The 20,633-nt window shown below is 35.4% G+C and overlaps 2 protein-coding genes across 2 annotated transcripts in view; one reads left to right on the top strand and one right to left on the bottom strand.

The window, feature by feature from the left end:
• Positions 1 to 20,633, top strand: part of LOC148944878 (uncharacterized) — a 181,821-nt gene that overhangs the window by 94,805 nt on the left and 66,383 nt on the right. The gene's annotated exons all lie outside the window — the stretch shown is intronic.
• The window catches only part of LOC148944879 (RNA-binding protein 38-like), an 80,129-nt gene that overhangs the window by 49,282 nt on the left and 10,214 nt on the right, over positions 1 to 20,633 (bottom strand). The window contains exon 2 of the mRNA XM_089099276.1: positions 16,210 to 16,337. Coding sequence (XP_088955402.1) covers positions 16,210 to 16,320 — 111 coding nt within the window. The 5' untranslated portion in view covers positions 16,321 to 16,337. The remainder of the gene's footprint in view (positions 1 to 16,209; positions 16,338 to 20,633) is intronic.

The raw sequence follows: 20,633 nt of genomic DNA, 5'->3' as shown, positions 1-20,633 counted from the left end.
TGCATCAGGAGGTAGAGGCTGACTAGTCAGGGTTGGTTCTTCAACCGTTGATACAGACCTCGCTTGATCTGAATCCTCAAGTATAGGTTGATGAGGCATTGTAAGCTGGACAGGCAGGGTTGGTTCACCACACAGTGAGTGCTGGTCATTTGTCTAGTTTTCTTCTTTTCTTCAGACAGTAATGAAAGGGACGAAAAAGTCCCGGCGTGGACGACCGAAAGGTGCTAATTGACAACTTGAAAACTTGTTTTACTGGTATCCACGACATCCCAAAAGGAGATAAGTGCAGGACTTGCCCGTCGGTGTACTTAACTCATTTTGGCCTGCAAGACAGCCCGAGAAATGCACATAACGCCTTTTCAACGGATCACAAAGCTTTGAATATCTCTGGAACGAAAGGAGACATGTACATTCTGAATAGATCAATTGATCGAGCGTGTTCTGTTTGGTGAGGATAGGGATAAAACTCATTTTTCGAGAACATGTCACTTACCGCCTTTTGGTTTGCCAAAGCCGAGAAGTCCAAAAACATTTTTAAAAGAACTGTCTAATGAGAAAGAATGGCAAATTGTAGCTAATTCAGGAGTTGTAACTTTTATTTCAATTATTCTTATTAGTAAAGGCTTACTACGGAAACACGTTTATGGGAATTTCAAAAAACAGCCTAAAACCCCTCGAAAATAGCGTCAGTTTGAAATAAACTCGTCTAGACCTAGCAATTATCCTTGCATTTGCAACAGTCTTTATATAACCACGTTGAACAACAAGGAAAATAACTTTTTTTTTAAGGGAAGCACTCTCCCTTTTTGCTTTTTTTTCCTCAGGGATGATATTACCGAGATAGTCGTCGTAAAATGCTTTAAGGGGCACTTGCCCCGGGCTCAGAAATTTTAGGGGTGTAAAATTTCAAATAAAAAATATGACGGTTATCATCATTTTGTGATTTTTGAAATTTTATTTTCATTAAAATAAAGTAGAGAGCGCAGTTGGCAGCAAGTATAAGCAAATTGAATCCAAAATTTTAATTGTTCCCATATTTCCTTCACCATTCCTTAAAAATAAAAGTAAGCAGAACAAATTTAATTAATTGTTGTTAGAATTAATTTGCAATACGGAGATGAAGGGGTCTTCGCAAACATAAAAGTTACCTATCAAATATAATTGCTAACTGCAGTATCGGTGGCCAGTAATGAACGGTCGTTTAGCAAACTTAAATTAATATTAATTTACCACAACTATGGGCCAGAAGTGACTAAATGATTTAGCGTTAATGAGCATAGAACACGAAGAATTAAAAGCAACCAATTAGGACGAGGTAATTAATATTTTTGCAGAGCCTAAAGCAAGAAAGGTAAGATTTAAATAAGTGGAAAATTTTGTTAATAAAAATTTTTTTTTTATAATTTGGCCTTAAAATTTTGGGGATACACGGAGGAGAGCTAATCAAGATTTTGCTCCGGGTGCAAGAGATGTCAGAACCGCCAGTGACCATTTGTGACCCACAGACAGTGAGTCACTAACCTGGAGTGCACAACTTTAATTTATTTTACTAGCATCATGAACGTAACCCAATCATTTATTATGTTTTATTATTTGTGTAAATAATTGATCCACTATTTTCTTACTATCATTTTCACACAAAAAATCTATACAGTTGAATTGTTTTAATGTGGTACTTGTGCATTATATCCTACTCAGCACTATAGACTGTACAAGGCAATAATACAGGAAACCACTCAAAAGGGTATTTGCAATGGATAAATGGATCACGAAGCGTGATTTCTTATTGCGGTTACAATATTTAAACCGTTGTTTTTTGGGGTTTAGGGGGGAGGTACCTAGGTTAGTTTAAGTATTTAATATATTCTATGCTTTACGCCCCACCCCCCTAAAGTTTGAATATATAGCCCAAATTTGTTTCTAAGCTATTATATTTTCATCCTATTTTATTTTATTTCATTAGTATTAACCAAACTTGACTTATTTCGTGTGTAGGATATAATGCACAAGTACCGTTAATGTTATTCCCATCAGTTTTCAAAATAGTCCATTTTAAGGCATGAAAGGGTACTGCTACTCACTAGACTCAGAGAGGGAATGACACTTTCTTTTTTGATTTTTTTCAACGAAAACACCAAAAAAATATTCTTCAACGGAAATATCAAAAAAGAAATTTCAGAATCTAGGGGAGGTGGGACAAAACAAAACCTAGGGAGCGAGTGCTCCCTCCCTCAATTGACGGGCCCAGGTATTAATAACAAACATATCTAGTTTATAAAGGGTGAGGATTTACAATATATCTTAAAGATGTAAATGGGTATTTTGATTCCTCTACATCCTACAGACACATACACAATGGGACTTTGTACTCCCCATCGCCCTAATATGCTGTTTTTTTTTCTCTGAGAACCGCAGGTTTCAACCCTCTGACTTATAAGGTTGGGAAAATCCTTCGCAACAAAAAAAAACTTTTTTGTGTGTTCCTTAGACCAGATCCCGCGTAACTCAGCCTTCCGAAACGGGAAATCTTAATAAAAAAAACGTAGAGTTTTTGGTTAAAACTGGCATAAGAAGTTGTTTCCAAGTCTAGACCACCCCTTCCCACATCTAGTCACCTCCCCTAAAAAAAATCTGGGTCACAGCCCTTTCAACATGCTTTAGGTGTACATAGAGCAGTGTAGTGAGAACTTCCTTGAACTAGTTTAGCAGTAACGAATGTATTAACATTTGTATTATGTGTATGCTTGAACTTGTATACTTGCATTGGTATGCTTGAACTAGTTTTTTTTTAAATAAATTGAATTATCTTCATAGAATTATATATACTTACCATAGATTTTATAATGGAGGTTGTTTGGCAGTTAGCAGAACCACTTGGCGAATGAAAAATAAAGAGATGTTGCTAACGCTTCGCACTGTAGTGAAGCTTTACTGATATCTATACAGTTATTGAAAAAACCTGCGTACTGTACCAGACACTTGCATAGGATCTATGGTACTTGTGCATTTTATGGTACCCATGAAAGAAGTAAAATTTGGTTGATGCTAATGGAATATAATAAAATAGGATGCATGTATAATAGTTTAGAAACAAATTCGTGCTATATATTTGCACATTAGGGAGGGGGGGTAAAGCACTGCATATATTAAATAAATAACCTAACCTAGGTACCTTCCCCCTCCTTTGAACCCCAAAAACAACAGTTTAAATATTGTAAACGCAATTTAAATCACGCTTTGCATTCCGTTTCTCTATTGCAAATACCCGTTTGACGGGTATCCATTAGTAGTTCCTTGTACACTATATAGCGGTGGGTACCATAAAGTGCACAAGAACCAGATTTATTTGCGGGGTTCAATAATAAAAGCACAATTTGTATTTTGTAATTTTAATAAGAAGTTCCCATAAATTCGGGAAGGGGGGATGCTATATTCAAAATGAACAATGAACAAGCACTTATCACAAATAGGAGTAGGGTTATCGCCCCATACATCTTTAAAAGCCACAGCGTCATTAGCGACTTACTGAAAACAAAACATAGTTTAATATTTTCTCCGTTCCAACTATAACATTGAAAAATCAAAATTGTTGGGACATCGAGAAATTAATGTCATTGTATTTTTAACTATCAGTCTACTTTAATTAGATCTTTCAGTAATCTTGATTATTACGGTGATTCACTTTTTTTTGTTTTGTTTTGACAAAAAAAAACACTGTTCATAATGGTGATCGGCGTTTACCCCTCCCCCTGGAAAATACTCTCCCGTAAAATTCCCCCCGCGGCAAATAGAAACGGGTGAAAAACAAGTTAATCAAAATCATGGGGGAGGGGGCATTGAATCTTGTCTTTTGTGCATCTACCAAATGAGACCGTTATATCTCTAACTTGACAGTAGGGCAACGCCAGTGTCCAAGTTGCTTTTAAACTGCCCTGACACAAATCCAACCTCTCTTGAGGAAGAGGGTCAAGGAGAGGGGAATTCTCAAATTCTTTTCATTAGGGCATCTGCCAGAAGGGATCGTCGGATCCAGAATAAAAAAGTACAAAATAAGAAATAGTGTCCCAATTATACCTTTCGGGGATAAGAACCCAACCGACCTGGGGGATTGAAATGGGGATGATTATTAAATTATTGTCAGCATCGGGATATCTAACAGAAAAAAGGGGTGTTGAGTCTCAACGAAAGCTTCAGGAATGTAAAGAATAGCATCCGAGTCGTGACCTTCAGGAATAAGAGTCCATCTTAACCACTAGGAGAACTCTCCTAGTTCTCCACTAGGACTGAATTTTACAGTCAGATCTCTTGCCTCTTTCAGCTTGCCTCTTTCTTGTTACCTCTTATTTCAGCCCCCTTGCCTCTTTTATGTTTGCTTTTGGGAACCGATAACCGGAAATTTTGTAAATTGTGGATGAGACTGAACTAAAATTGTAATGTCCACTTTCAGGAAAATAATCCTTTTCTGCTGGCATACATTTTATGAGTTTTGAGGCTGTAAAGGACATGGCACTCAGGTACGCAAAGCGGCCCCCTCCAAATTCATAAATTCTCCCAGATTCCTGGGCAGTTCTTATTCAAATTATCAAATACAGTGTTTTTTTTTTATTATATCCCCTCCCCTAGAAAGCTTGCGTGCACACCTGCACCCAGTTTCCTTTAAATGACTAGCTTACATTGTTTTGCTAAAAATGAGTCCTAATCCCTGAAGACTCTAGACTCCAAAGACACTGAGATCCAGGGGCGGATCCAGGATTTTTTTTAGGGGTAGGGGGACGCAAAATAGGTTGACCCAAAAAAAAATTGGGGGGGTGCAAAATAGGTTGATCTGATAAACTTGCGTTATGAGCAAGTTTAATTAACGCAAACTTGATTTAATTAAGTAAATTACACTACTTTAGACTACACTAGGGGCGCGCGCCTCCCTCACCCCCTGGATCCGCCACTGCTGAGAACTAGTTAATTAATGTAATTAGGCGAATACAATTTCTTATTAAAGTAGAATTAATTAAAGGTTAATTATGATTAGTGTTAAATGGTCAGCGTGACAACCACAAGGTACATGGAACCTAAGTTTAAGTTGAATTTTGGTGTCGATCCACAAGACTACAGATGAAGTGTACGATATTGAAACCAAAGAAAAACTTTTTGAAACACCCTTTTTTAATCTTTGTCGAAGATTGCAAATGGTTATTTAATTTTTAAGTTTCTTCATAAAATAGTGTGTGTCAAATTTATTTTCATTGGTAAAGTAGTAAGGGGTGGCTATTTCATGTTGAATTAAGGCATCTACCAATATAATTGATTAAGTCGGCAACTCTCAACCAAATTTCTGATCTCCATTTTCGGAAAAATTTTGTGACGCTGCACAACGGATATCTGAAGCCAAGCAAGTATTTCTAATTGTACAGTTCGTGGAATTTATTAAAGCGGTGACGAATTTTATTCGTAGCTTCAATAAGTCTTCTCTAGTTTCGTCTCACGACTGAGAGAGATCGAGTTTAAGCTTCCAAGAACAGTTTTTTTTTATTGGGGGGGGGGCAAGGAACTTTTTAATGGATGGTCTTGGAGGGAGAGAAACAAAATACTTTTTCTCTGGTTCTCACAAAAGTATTGGTTGTATTTTTTCCATCTTTACGCCTACTGTCCGTTTACCGTCCTCGGCATCAGTTTCTTATATTAAAATTTGACCGAGGATTTCTGTTAAAACAACAAACAATCCATTAAAAATGAAATGATAAATAAAATAAAATATCTATAATATCTAATATAATATCTATAAAATATCTACTAAAAAAGAAAAAAAATATCTTTTCTATGTATAATTAATTCGAGGTGAAAAAATGGTTCAATTTTTATTGCAGTGAAGAGGGGGGGGGATCTAATTACGCCAATCTTAGGAGCTTTTTCTTGTTTAGCATGCGTTCTTGTGAAATTTTTAGACACTGAAGCGGGTACTGGCCCCCGAACGTGGCCCTATTGTCATTTCTGTGTTATTAATTAAAAAACATTTCCGAAAAAGAAGTTTTCCAAAGAAAAGTAAAGGCCATATTAAACTAAATATTATAAGAAATAAAATTCTAAAATAATTCAAACTCAAAACGATTAGAAACTCCTTTTAAAAAATAGATAACACCCAAAACGGACAGAAATTAAACAAACAATCATAACAACCAAACATACAACAGGTAGGCTACAATATAAATGAATAAATAAATCTTAAAACAAGTAAAACTTAAACTGATTATGCAAATCAAGCCTAAAACGGCACAAAATCTTTTACTACTAAAGAATAAACAAAGCACAAAACGAACAGAAATTAAATAATCAATCATGGCAAACAAACACACAACTGGTACTAATATAAATGAATAAATAAATCTTAGATTGAGTGAAACTCAAATTGAATATGCAAATTAAGGTTAAAACGAGCAAAAATCACTATAAAGAAGAGTTTTGCTACTGCTCCCTTCCCTAATTGTAAAAGTACAAAACCTACTGCGTCATTGTGACCTGGCAAATGGTCGTGGTAAATTTGTATTGGGTTAAGAAACAATGATTATTTTGACATGTTTGTGCATTAAAGAAGCAAACAATAGGTACTTAGTTAAAAAATCATTTTATTTTGCAAATTATTTATTATTATAATAAGGTGGATCACTGACACTTTTAAAACCTTGTACCCGGCTGAGCCCAAAAGAAATTTGGGAAATGCATGCCTATCGCATTCATTTGTATTGGTATTATATTTCATTAAAGAAGGTTAGGGGAGGTACATGCACACCAGCAGAAGGACGAGGAGGAAAGATCCCTCCCCTTGGATAGAACAGAACATCAAAAGCTGAGGGAAAAAGGAAATGAGAAATGCTCCAATTTAAATATCGGTTACAACAAAGCCTTGATACCACTGCCCCCTTTCCCTGTGAAATTTCCTTGTGGCGTTCATGAGAATTATAAAAAAAGCTGTTTCTAGAGTCTAGTCTTGAATTTCGACAACCCTGAATACAAATACGTCTTCTAATTGACAAGATAAGTCTCGACTATAGAATAAAAATGGTCGGCTCATCAAATTTCCGTATGTTCAAACCCACCAACCAAAAATAAAATACGAATAAAGTTAGTTTGTTTTTTTTTTGGAGTTCTAAGTCTGGATAAATGTTTCCTGGGGAGGGATAGGACTGGTTTAAAGGACTATCTGAGTCTATAAACCCTGAGATTTGTAAAAGCGACACGGCTTTCTCCACGTACACATAATGTCGTGACACGCACTTACTCCTAAAAAAGTACGAATTTTCGGTTATTGACTTTTCCCGCTTCATATAACAAAGGAAAAAAGGAACGAATCTTTAAAACGAAAATCATAGTTATTTATTTTGCTGAAATCCGCTTATTCCATAAGCATTTAAACTTTTAAATGAAAATATAGAATGTACAAGAAGACATCGATAGACTTATAATTGTTGTAAAGGACAATAAAATATGTGCCCTCCCCCCCCCTAGGAAATTAACAGACATCAATAAATATATTATTTTATTTGGGGGGGGGGGTCTCCAAAACCTAGATTCAATATTTCCCCTATTTCAAAAAGATTACCAGCTTGCCTTCTTAAAAAAATGCCCGTGGACACCCATAGAACTAGTTCCCTTACTTTCCAATTGGCCATCTTAGTATACCCCCTCCTTATCAGCTAACAAGACCATATAAATCCTAAACATGTAATGATGTATAAACATAAATAAGTTATATTTACTCGTTTCACTGGCTGCATATCAAACAGTAAGCTATACGTAAAAGTGACTCTTAAGGCCAATTCTGTATCCAGAGGGGGGAGGGGGTTAAGGGGTTAAACCCTCCTCCCCGAAATATTTGTCCGACTCGTTAAAACGTAATAAAAATGAATATAAACAATTTTTTTTATGTTTTAAAAGGTTTTTTTGTAGCCCCCTCCCCAAAAATTCTTTTGTACCCCCCCCCCTTCCCCGAAAAAAATCTTGAATACGATCTTGCATAATGCTACAATGAAAGAAAGGCTAAGATGGCTAGGAAGGCTATACAGATGAAAAATGAAAGATTGCCAAATATCATTCTTTTGTGCCGTCAATATACGGTCAAACGAAAAGCACGCCATCCCTGAGGTTGCTTTGGACCTTCGTGGGAGGGGCAACAAGTGAAACTCTGAACAGATTGGGGCAGAGAAGGAGCATGCGTGATCGTATTGGTCTCAAGTTACGTAGACTGCAATGTGTTGTTCGAAGCAGAAGCAGCAATTTATATAAACAAGCATTTCAAGTAAATGAATAATAATATTGGCAAATGTGCAGAACCGTTTTTAAAGGGGGCAGTGGGGGAACTTGCCCGGGCGCAGAAATTTTACGGGCACACAATTTCAAATACAATAATCTAACGGTTATAATTATTTTGTAATTTTGAAATTTCTTTTTTAATAATAATAAAGTAGAGGGCGCAGCTGGCAGTAAGTACAAGATAAGTAAGAAACGTCAGAATGAAATAAACGGAAATGTTCATAATAATTGAAAATTTTGTTAAAATTTGTCCTAACATTTTTTGGGATTACGGGGGGGGGGGCAAATCAAGATTTTTCCCCGGCGCAAGAGAGGCCAGAACCGCCACTGCAAACTTGGCCAAGAGTACTTTTGCCCTTCATAATTTTAGGTAGACATGATTTTCTGCTTTGATTTTTCAAGCCATATAAAGTCATTGGAATACCTTACGTATTGATTTTTATAAGGTTTCGGTCACTGGAGTTTTGTTACTATATTGGTTTTTAAATACGGATATGGAATGGAAGAAAAGGGTCGGAAGTTGAAGACCGGAAAAGGATCCACTAACGGATTGCTTTTATTCTGAAAGGGTGATAGTTGTTGTGCAATTTAGGTGGTAATTTCTCTTCGTTTTAGGTTTTATCTTTTCATCCATAGTAATATCTATTATTTTTGTGTTTGGTGTTGTCAAGGGCGTATCCAGAATTCTTGTTTGAGGGATATTTTTTCGGGGGAGGGGGCAGCAAAAAAGCTAGAAAAATCCATCAAAAATTAATTTATATACATTTTTTTTTAACTTTTTACTGTCAGACAATTTTTTTGAGGGGGATTTAAGCTAACAAATTTTTTTTTGCGAGGGGGATTTCATAAAAGGGAATTTTAAGCTTTTTTTGAAGAGGGATACCCTCCCCCCTCCTGTGCGCTTTCAGTTTAATCATTACAAGAACTATTGTGCTCATTTTAGGTTTTAATATGATTCTTTATTTTTTTTTTTTTTTGAAGGGGCTTTTAAAAATTAATTTAGTGGAAAGATGTTCAAGTACTGGTTCTTGTGTCACAGTATTGTGCCAAAGAGAGAAAAAAAAGAAAGCATGCCTCCAAACCGCCTAAAACTGTTTGAACTGTTAGTCCAAGTGAAACTTTTAATCCGTGCAGGGTGAAGTAGTAAGCTAAATCAAAAATTAATATATTCCCCTCGGTCGTTGAAATAGCTTATCTTCCATACATTGAGGACGACTAGGAGGTCCAGTTACCACATTCAGGATATTCTTTCCCATAAATGCTGTTTTTGGGGAAAGGCATAAAGGTTAAAAAGCCTTTTTGTCTCTTATTAGTTCGTCTAAAAAAATGACCGAAAGCTTTCTTGAAAGCTTGAAGTTGTGTTTGTAGGCTACTGGTCAGGGGAGCCCTTATGCACAGAAAAATAATGATAATTGGACCCAGTTACCTTTTTCCAGAACAGGAGCGTCAATTTTTTTGGGGGGGGGGGGCAATGAAAACTGTCCTAGGTTTTGAAAAACCATTTTATGATGTTTTTGTAAAAAATTGAAAAGAAACCAAAAAATTGCCCCCTTAGAGTCTTTAGTAGGTTTGGGGGGTTTGCCCTATCTCTTTATGTTATAGTTTCTGCTATCTTTAGGATTCATTTATTCATGTATAGTAGTGTCTGTTATTTTCGTGTTTGAGGTGATTATTTATTTTAGATTCTGTTTTGAGTTGCACTTCTTCTGTTCATTTTAAATCTTGAATTATTATAGTATATTTCTGCCTGTCTCAGGTTTTAAGATGGCTGTACTTTAAAAAAAAAAGCTTCTTTGTTTAAAAACGTATTTTTAGATTAATTTACTTGCAGCACGAGCAAGCGAAGAATAACGAATAGCTGACACAGAAGAGTAAATGCATAAAACAGAACGTTTTTTTTTATCTAAACACCAAACATAATATGCCGGCATTAATTTTTTTTCCCAGAAAGGGTGTGAAGATTTACCGGCAACCCGCTAAACTTGTCTATCGGAATGAAATTTATTAGATTTACTCAAAAATACAGCTGGTGTTTAAAAGGGCTCTTTTAAAATTGATGTCAGATTATCGACCCTCCTTGTAATGTCTTTTAAATGGAGTTGGTGGCAATATTTATTTAGGAGTGTTCATGTTTATTTTCTAACAAAGGATTAGCGGTTATTCTTTTCTTGGTTGACCAGATATTGATTTAACAACCATTTTTTTGTATCGACTTTTAAGTTTATTATGGTTTTAAGTATTTTTTTTGTATCAATTTTAATTGAGAGATAAACATTTGTTATTCGTTACTTACGATTATTATTTTCAGTTAAAACTTTAATTTAGTTTAGAGAATTTAGTTTTAGGATCGATGCGTGCTCAATAGCGTAACTGGATTTTTTTTTATTATTAATTTGTTTCAAATAAGCGACCTTCAATTTTAAATTTTACTTACAAAATTATATATATGTCATTTTAACCGTTCTTCACCAAGACCGCTTCTAAATCTACAGTCTATCTACATTCTTTCTTGTGCTTCTTTTGTTTTTCATCAGCTTCATGGCAATCTTCCAAAATCTCTTCAAAAAACTCCTCAGTTTATTTCTGATTCAGCTCCATATAACCTTCGTTTTTTGTGGAGTTGATGTCCCCTGAATGTTTAGTTTTGTTTTATGGTGGTCTTATATGCGCTATGACTCCCAGGCCTCAGGTATGGTCTCTTTTTAATTTTATATGTTGTTTGGCGATTGATTCTTTTTTATGGTTGTTTGGATATATTGTATTTTCTTTCTTTCTTTTTTTTCTTTTTTCTCTCATTCCCCCTTGTATCCCTGGCCATGGAGCCTTTCGAGGGGGATTAGGAGTGTTGTGATTGGATTGTATGTATTGATTGTATTATTCAATGTAGGCCTATTTTAATGTTTTTCTATTGATTTAGTGTTTGATTTAAACGGTATGTATTCCCCCTATATTACAGGCCTAGGAGCCTTTGGGGGATTAGCACAATGTATTTTCTTGTATGATTAATTGATTATGAATAAATCTTATCTTATCTTAAAAAGTTGGTACTTTCCCATTATATGGGCACCTACAAAGAAACCAGTCATGAAAAATTCGTTTTTGACGGTTTAATTCAATAGACGGCTTCAGAGTAATGGAATGCATAGCGTGGTTTTCATTGCGTATACGATATTTAAACTGTTGTTTTTTGGGGTTTAGGGGGGGGGTAAGGTACCTAGGTTAGGTTAGGTTACGTATTTAATATATGCAATGCTTTATCCCCCCCCCCCAAATGTGCAAATATATAGCCTAAATATGTTTATAAACTATTATATATTCATCCTATTTTACTTTACTTCATTAGCATTAACCAAACTTGACTTTTTAGAAGTGCCTATATAATGGGAAAGTACCAAAAAGTCAGGTACTAATTTTATGTTTAATTCAATAAAAATTCTATAGCTTTAAAACTTGGTTTTAACTAAAAGTTAATTAAATTTAATAATGCAATATAGCAGAAATTTAATAAATAGAATTGGATAAAATCAAGTTTAAACAACTTTTATTAAAAACAATATCAAAATTTGTAATTTAATAAAAGGTAATAAAATTAAATTTGATACTTAAATATTGAATTTAATAATATTTTCATTTGCTGTTTAATGATAGTTATTTAAAAATATATTCTCTGAGGCCAACTTCACTCTTATACATAATAATGGTAGATGGTAATAAGCTTACCTAAGCTATGGATGTCAGGTTTTGATTTTATTTAAACGATAATTTCGATGGGACCTCTGCCAGTCATCAATAATTAAAATCAAGACCTGACGTCCATAGCTTAGGTAAGCTTTTTACTATCTACGATTATTTTAGATAATTATTTAAAGTTTTTTTTTACCATGTAACCTTTTGTAAAACAATGAGAAATTTGGAAATTGAATAAAAAAAACAATAAATGACACTATTACAACCTTTAAACGAGTCTGATCAAACAGTTTGTGCTAACGAATTGCAAGTAAGGAGCGACGCGGCTCAATAGTAACCAAAACCCTGAAAAACAGAAGTCTGATATCAATGTATAAATAAAAGGAATTGGCTTATTGTGCTGATTCCAAATATATCAGATTCATTTTGTTTAGTGTTACCCATCAAAAGCTAAAAGCCTGAGAAAATTTGCCTGATTTTCAAAAAAGGAGGGAAAACCCCTAAGGGTCAAGAAATCTTAATTAAAATCGCACCATCAGATTCAGAGTATCAGTGATCTCTGTTGTAGAGGTTTCGAGGGTTTCCCAGGATTTATCATATCGATACAATGGTCCTATGATATCAAGAGAAGGCTTATTAGAAAGGAAGTTAAATATTCTAGTGCCCTTTTTAAGTGACCAAAAAGATTGGAGGGTAGCAAGTCCCCCTCTGACGCCCATTTCCCCCAATGTTGTCTGATCAAAATTTTAAGATAGCCATTGTGTTCAGCATACTTTAAAGGTCGAATAACTATGTCTTTGGGGATAACAAGACCCTCAACTGCCCCTGGGAAAAGGTGTTTAAGTTATGAAAATGCCCAATGTTTACGTAGGCTATAGTATATATTTATTATTGGAGTGTATACATACATTTTTGGTTGAGGGGGGGGGGGAGTAAGAGGAATTTTATGCTTGGGGGGTTTTCCAATGGGAGAATTTTCCATGGGGAGGGAAGTTTCCGGGGCATGAAATTTTCAGGAGAAATTCTACCCTGGGAGAATTTGCCAGAATTACTTATCAAAATTCTTTTTAATTGTCTTACTTTCTCTTGCTTACTCAATTTTACATGTAGAGATGTTAATAGTATTTATCTGGGGTAAATTTTCACTTGGATTGAATTGCCTAGAGGGTCTTTCCGTGAAGGAGGAGCTGGGTTTCCCGGGATTATTTAAAAAGAACGATCAGAAATTAATTTCTGACTGTTTCATTAAAATCCATCCATTGGATTCATGCAAATAAATAGAATCCATTGCATTAGAAATCAAGGTAACTTCTCATTCACAGTGTCTTCATTTCAAATATACCGATTATCCATTGCAAATACACAATAAAACAATGAATTGACCAGCACATACGTATAGCACATACCAGAACATACGTATTAGGACGTCCGGGTGAAAAACCCCAAAATCTCACCATCCAAAAAATGTTCTTTTCTCATAGAACTTGTACAATTAACCTCTGTTTATGTCTTTTTTTGAACCCCTCTCCCCACCTGAAAAAGGGATCACCACTTACGCAAAGATCCAGCTCACCAGTCTGCTTTTAGTGATTTCAACATTGTTACTGTACATTTTTCTTTTATTTTTCATAGAAATAATTTTTTGGTAGTAAAGTTCTTACATCTTCCATCCAAAATATTGAGAAATCATGCTGGCTTCTTTCCAAGGCGAACATTCGCCGATAATGTTATCGTCCAGCTTTGTTTTAGAGCCAATAGATATTTTTTAGTGCTTCTCTTACCTTTGCGTTTTAAATTTCTATTAAAACACTATTTTTTTTTATAGAAATTACTATAAAATAAAGCATGAATACACACATAATAAATCCCTAGGCCTCTCTTCGAATCACATGACTGTCATGACTTCGGTTTCTCAAAGTTTTCATCTCAATGGTCAATTTGTTGCTGTTTGGCCACTAGACGGCTTTGGACCATAGCGCAAAACGTCCCAAGAAATCCAGAGGGATTAGATTTAGATATAGGTTTCTACACTCTTTGAGGCCTCTGCACCCACTCCTACAAATAACCCACCGCGCCTCCGTCATTATATTTGATGCACACTTACACATCACTGTGTAACACTTACACGCACACTTACACATAATTTTATGAAATATGAAACAAATCAGTTTGGCTAAAAGAAGCTTCAAAATAAATGTCAGAAGGGAGGTATCACCCCCAAGCGCCCTTCTTCAGGCTCAGCCTAAATGAAGGAAGATGAGATATTAATTCCTACCTTTCCCCTCACACCTCTTTCTATATTCATCTGAAAGATCAGGAAGAGTTAGACTATTTGGGCCTTGAAATGCGACTTTTTAAGGACCCGACATTTGGCTAAAAAAAGCTTCAAAATAAATGTCAGAAGGGAGGTATCACCCCCAATCGCCCTTCTAAAGGCTCAGCCTAAATGAAGGAAGATGAGATATTAATTCCTACCTTTCCCCTCACACCTCTTTCTATATTCATCTGAAAGATCAGGAAGAGTTAGACTATTTGGGCCTTGAAATGCGACTTTTTAAGGACCCGACATTTGGCTAAAAGAAGCTTCAAAATAAATGTCAGAAGGGAGGTATCACCCCAAGCGCCCTTCTTCAGGCTCAGCCTAAATGAAGGAAGATGAGATATTAATTCCTACCTTTCCCCTCACAACTCTTTCTATATTCATCTGAAAGATTAGGAAGAGTTAGACTATTAAGGCCTTGAAATGCGACTTTTTAAGGACCCGACCTCACCCCTTCTCCGCCTCTCCTTCAAAATAGCTGGTTCAGAATTATACATCACTAAATACATCAATAATGAATTCCAATTTATGGCGTATGTCTCCTTTTTTCTTGACAAAAAAGGAGACAAATGTCAGATCTCCATGTTGTAGCTCCATAAAATAATCTTCTTCTGTCATTCTGAATTGCAACAAGACCTGATAAAAGAGACATACCACACTTAGAGGCTTATGTCTCTTTTTATATTCATAACGGTACAAGACAGAACAATTTTGACTGCATCATTCGATTCCTTGTACTTAGCTTACCCATAACACATTAATAACTCATTTTCGACCAAAATGGCATATATCGCACTTTTATGTATCACAGCCGAAACATTAAGATAAATGTCCATGTTCACTATTTATCTCGCATGTACTACGTGACTTTTCAGGAACAAATGCACTACCAAGTCCAAAAGTATTGGAGGGCAACAACACCCCTCCCAAGCCCCCTTTTTCCAAAATCTTCCGATCAAAATTTTGAGATAACAATTTTGTGCTTTTGGAGATAACAAGACCCCCAAAGCCCCTGGAGAAAGTACTTTAAATTATACAATTTGCCCATTGTGTAAGTAGAGTTTTTGTTATTGGGAAGTGTGTATAAACTTTTATACAAACTTTTATGCACACTCCGCCCGAATATACTTTTCGGGTGGGGTGTGGGAGTGAATTTTCTGCCGGGGGATTACCCACAGGGAGAATTTTCTATGAGGAGGAAAGCTTCTGGGTGAGACTTTTCAAGAGGAATTTCACATTGGGGGAATTTGCCAGGATTCCAAAACAAAATTCTTTTCATTTGTCTTACTTTCTATTTGCCGACTCAGTTTTACGTCTGGAGATGTTAAGGGTAATTACCCGGGGTAAATTTTTCCCGGGATTGAATTTTCTAGAGGATTTTTATGTGGGGGGGGGACTTTTTCTTTGAGGTCGAGCCGGATTTCCAGGCGTCATTTCAAAAATGAATAAGACATTAAATAAATAAAAACAAGTTTTTTTCAATTCAAAGCAAGGATCATTATTAAAACTTAAAACGAACAGAAATTAGTGCATATTTGAGGGGGTTTCCCCCTCCTCAACACCTCGCTCTTTATGCTAATGTTGAATGCTGTCCGAATTCTTTAATAACGACTCTTGAAACACAAAGGTCGTTTAATTAGATCAATTAGAAGCTTTTCAAAAGTACCAAACAACTACCCTATAACCATGACATACATCTTCAAGTTGTTTAAGGTTTTAACGGACGGATAATTTGAATTTTGTAAACTATCTTAAAGATGAAGAATAAATAATCCAAAAGACAGCAAGTAAGCCACAATCTCCTTAAAATAAGGAACAGGTGTGCAGGTACAGGTAAAAAGTAAATAAGTAGACCCAAGGAATAAAATGGAGTTAGGTATAAAACGGGTAAATGCACTCACATATATTTGTGTTTGTTTTGTGATAACCAAAGGCTTATCTTCACGACGGATTAACTTAAAGGGAGGTTGCGGCTGCGCTTCTACTTGGTCAATATTTCTCTTCAAGCTCATATCAAGAAGCCACAAATCTAAACAAAAGAAAAATGGACATGAGTAGATAACTGGGATACACCCCAAACGTTTCATACGATAAAGAAAACGTGAAATTTTGTTTTTAAAAATCAGGAATTCAATTTTTAATGCCAAAGGCCTTCACATGAACAGCATGCAGTTTTTGGTGGTGCCAAATTAGAAAATAAAACATAAATTTTGGTGAAAAAAAGCTGAAACATGTTGCACCAAAATTCTGAAGAGGGTTTAGTTTTCCTTTGAAAGTGCAGTTGTCTTTAAACTTAAAACTTTTTGCATGCTGACCAAGGTCTGCGTTGCGCAGGTACCGATCTCCTGATTCAATACCTTCGGCCAGGAGTGCAATGCGTGGTTGGGGGCGAATCATCCGACGCTCCCCGTGTTTTTCCCCCAGATTTCTCCAGGTACCCATTTAGAGCTGGGTCGACTCTGGCTGAACTTACAAGGTCCCACCCCGTTCCAAACCAAATAACCAGCGACAGCATGACTCAGACCCCTGACCTCAAGATTTCCGGAGCGCTCTGGGAATCAACAAATTATTAATGTTTGAATTTTTATGGGAAAACCGCGTTGTCAAATTTGACTTTTAATCTTTATTTTTAGTGGGAAAAAGCTTCATATGCCCAATATGCAGCTTTTAGCATCAACAGGTACCTAATAAAAAATTAATATATAAAAAAAAACCAGAAACGTTGGCGAAAAATAAGCAAAAATCAACAAAAAACTATACAGCATCAACTTGCTTAAGAAGCTGTAGCTTTTCTTTGAAGTCGTAGTTGGCTTTGGGAATCAATAGATTGTTAAGGGTTGAATTTTTACGGACGAAAAGCGTTGTCAAATTTGACCAGTTTATTTGGCTTATTTAGTTTCACAATTCTACACGACAGCACTGACAAAAATTTGATACTGCCCTGATAACTTTATAATTTTGAAAAATAAATATATTAGTCAACAGATTGTTAATGCTCGAATTTTTACGAACGAAAAGAGCTGACAAACTTATCTAATTAATTTTTCTTATTTAATTTCACAATTGAACATGACAACACTGACAAAAATTTGATACTGCCCAAATAAGTTCATGACTTTGAAAGAACATTATTAATCAACAAATTCCTAATGTTTGAATTTTACTAACGAAAAGCGTCGTCAAACTTAACTAAATAATATTTCTTATTTAGTTTCACGATTGAACGTGGCAATAGCGGCAAAAATGTAATACTGCCCAATCCTAGCCACTTCTAGAAAGCTCACATACAACTTGTTATACATTCTAGTTCTAGATTCTTTTTAGTTTATTCTAGTTCATTTTATATACATTCTAGTTCAAGATACTTTCTAGTTCCTTTTGGATACATTCTAGTTCTAGAATTTCATTATAGTGCTGACTCGGTCAGTGACACAATCCTAGCCATGAATAAAGAAGCTCATATAGAGTTGTCAGACGGACCAGAAGTTTTATTATAGAGGAAAGGGAATTCAACAAAAATCAAGCTTTAAGTATCTAGGAGTAAGTCTGATGGAGAAGGGAAGTTGGACAGAGCATATAAAACAAATTATAAGGAGAGGAAAGGCTGCCTCATCGACACTACTAAGGAATAAAACTTTGATAAGTGCTAAGGATATAAAAATGCATTAGCAGATTTTCAACACTAAAGTTTTGCCAGTATGCATTATGGGGCGGAACTGTGGAGTTACGAAGCTACCAAGCAGTTGGGGAATGTCCAGCTTCAGTTCTCTCCCCGTTCTTGAGTCGAGGGCCAAACCTGTGATAGAGGCAGTTTCCAGCTACCTTAAGGAAGTTTTGAATTTAAGGAAAAGTGTTTAGTTAAAAAATAACGAGAAAAAACTTTTAGTCGTTTATATAAATTTGTTTTCTTGTTTTAATAGTTTAGTTGAATTTCATTATTTTTGTTTAGTTGATTGAAATTTCATGTATATGGCCTTTGGCTTTTAAATACATTATCTATCTATACAACTGGTTATATATTCTACTCCTAGATGCATTCCAGTTCAAGATACTTTGTTGTTTATTATAGTTCAGTTTAGATACAGTCTAATTCTAAAAGCATATTCTAGTATTGACTCAATTGTTAGTGGCAATCAGTTAGTTTTGAATCAGTTAGTGGCACAATTCTAGCCTAGACAGGGTCACACACAACTGGTTATATATATTCTAATTCAAAGCATGGGGCAGTCAATGGGTATGGAATATATAACAAATTTTTATCCAAATTGCTGGGGGGGGCAACTGCCCCCCAAAGAAAAAAAGACACCCCTAAGTCCAATATAGATACATTCTAGTTCCAGAAATTCATTCTAGTACTGACTCACTTAGTGGCACAATTCTAGCCACTTTTAAAGAGGCTCACATACAACTGGTTATACAGTCTAGTTCCAGATTATTTCTAATTCATTCTAGCTCATTTGAGATACGTTCCAGTTCTAGAAATACATTCTAGTATTGACTCAGTTAGTGACGTAGAGTGAGGGGGTACAGAGGAAGGTCTTAGCGCATAAATTTTGATAGTGCAGTAAATCTGAAACCTACAAACTAAAATCTATTTTGATATTTATGACTAGAGAGACTTCTTCTCTTTACCATTTTCTATCATGCTGTCCCAAATACCAAAGTTTTCCCGAAAATTAAAGCCCAAAAAATCAAAGCCCCTTCAGAATAACATTTTTTTTTGTCATTGAAACGGAAACCTGTTATTCTTTGTATGCTTTATTGATGATGCAATGCATTTAATTTAGAATTACTAAACAATTACTTACAACTACTAACAATTAATTTACAATTACTTACTCAGTTGCCTAGGGCACCTAAGACTTCGCTTCTTAAAAACTGCTTTAACTCGAGGCAAGTTTCAAACAGTTCGTGGTAACGAACTGTAAGTAAGGAGCAACCCGGCTCAATAGTAACCGAAAGTCTAAAAAACGAAGTTTTGATACTAATAGATACATCAAAAGAATAAGATTTTTATGGTAATTTCAAATATATAAGTTTCTTACCCATCAAAACTTACGCTCCTGAGAAAATTTACCTTATTTTCGAAAAAAGGGGGAAACAACCCCTAAAAGTCATAACACTTTAATAAAACTCACACTTTCAGATTCAGCGTATCAGAGAAGTCTACTATAGAAGTTTTAAGCTCCTATTTGCAAAAATATGAAGTTTTGTATTTTCTGCCAGAAGAAAGATCACGGATACTTGTTTATTTGTTCGTTTTTTTTCCCAGGGGTGATCGTATCGATCCAGTAGTCCTAGAATATCATGAGAGAGCTCATTCGATTGGAGTTAAAAGTTCTAGTGCCCTTTTTAAGTGACCAAAAAATGACCACGCTCATTTTTTCCCGAAGTCATCAAATCACATTTTGAGATAACCATTTTGTTCGGCATAGTCGGAAATCTAATAAATATGTCTTTGAGGATGATTTAATCCCTACAGTTCCCGGGGGAAGGGCTGCAAGTTATGAACTTTGCCCATTGTTTACATATAGTATTGGTTATTGGGAGGTATACAGTCGTTTTCATGAGGGATTTTTTTCGGATGTGGGGGGGGGGCGTCGTATTAGGGGGTTAAGGGGGAGGATCTTTCCATGGAGGATGCTTCTTTGGAGAATGGGACATTTCTATAAAGGGGGCGCCGGATTTTCCAGCATTATTTGAAAAAACGATCAGAAATTAAATAAAAAAACAATCTTTTTTTCAACTAACAGTAAGGAGCAACATCAAAATTTAAAACGAACAAAAATTATTACGTATATGAGGGGTTTCGCCGCAAGTCAACACCTCGCTCTTTAAACAAAAGTTTTTTTAGTACTTTCAAAAGAGCTATCTATTCTATTTAACCGGCCTTTGTGATTCTGGGATTTGTGATTCGAACGAAATTCGAAGTTTAGCGTAAAGGGCGAGGTGTTGACTAGAAGACGAAATTTTTAATATACGTAATAAAAACATACGAATATAGAAGTTCGATACATAAGTTAATTCTTAAGTTACGTCAGAACAAAATTTCGAGAAAGCCATTTAGCCAAAAAAATAAGGCTAATATGGGAATTTCGTTTTAATTATTCATGTACGGTGAGCCAAATTCAAAGCTGCATTAATTCAAAAACGTTCAGAAATTAAATAAAAAAACAAGTTTTTTTAACTGAAAGTAAGGAGCGACATTAAAAGTTAAAACGAACAGAAATTATTCCGTATATGAAAGGAGCTGTCCCCTCCCCAACGCCTCGCTCTTTACGCTTTAGTTTGACTCTGTCTCACAACTTTATTTTTTAAAACAATA

This window comes from Artemia sp. Qi Xiang Cuo, chromosome 13, assembly GCF_049724085.1.
Source record: "Artemia sp. Qi Xiang Cuo chromosome 13, ASM4972408v1, whole genome shotgun sequence".
Classification (NCBI taxonomy): domain Eukaryota; kingdom Metazoa; phylum Arthropoda; class Branchiopoda; order Anostraca; family Artemiidae; genus Artemia; species Artemia sp. Qi Xiang Cuo.
The sequence above is the reverse complement of the archived record's forward strand: the minus strand, read 5'-3'. Positions and strand labels throughout refer to the sequence as shown.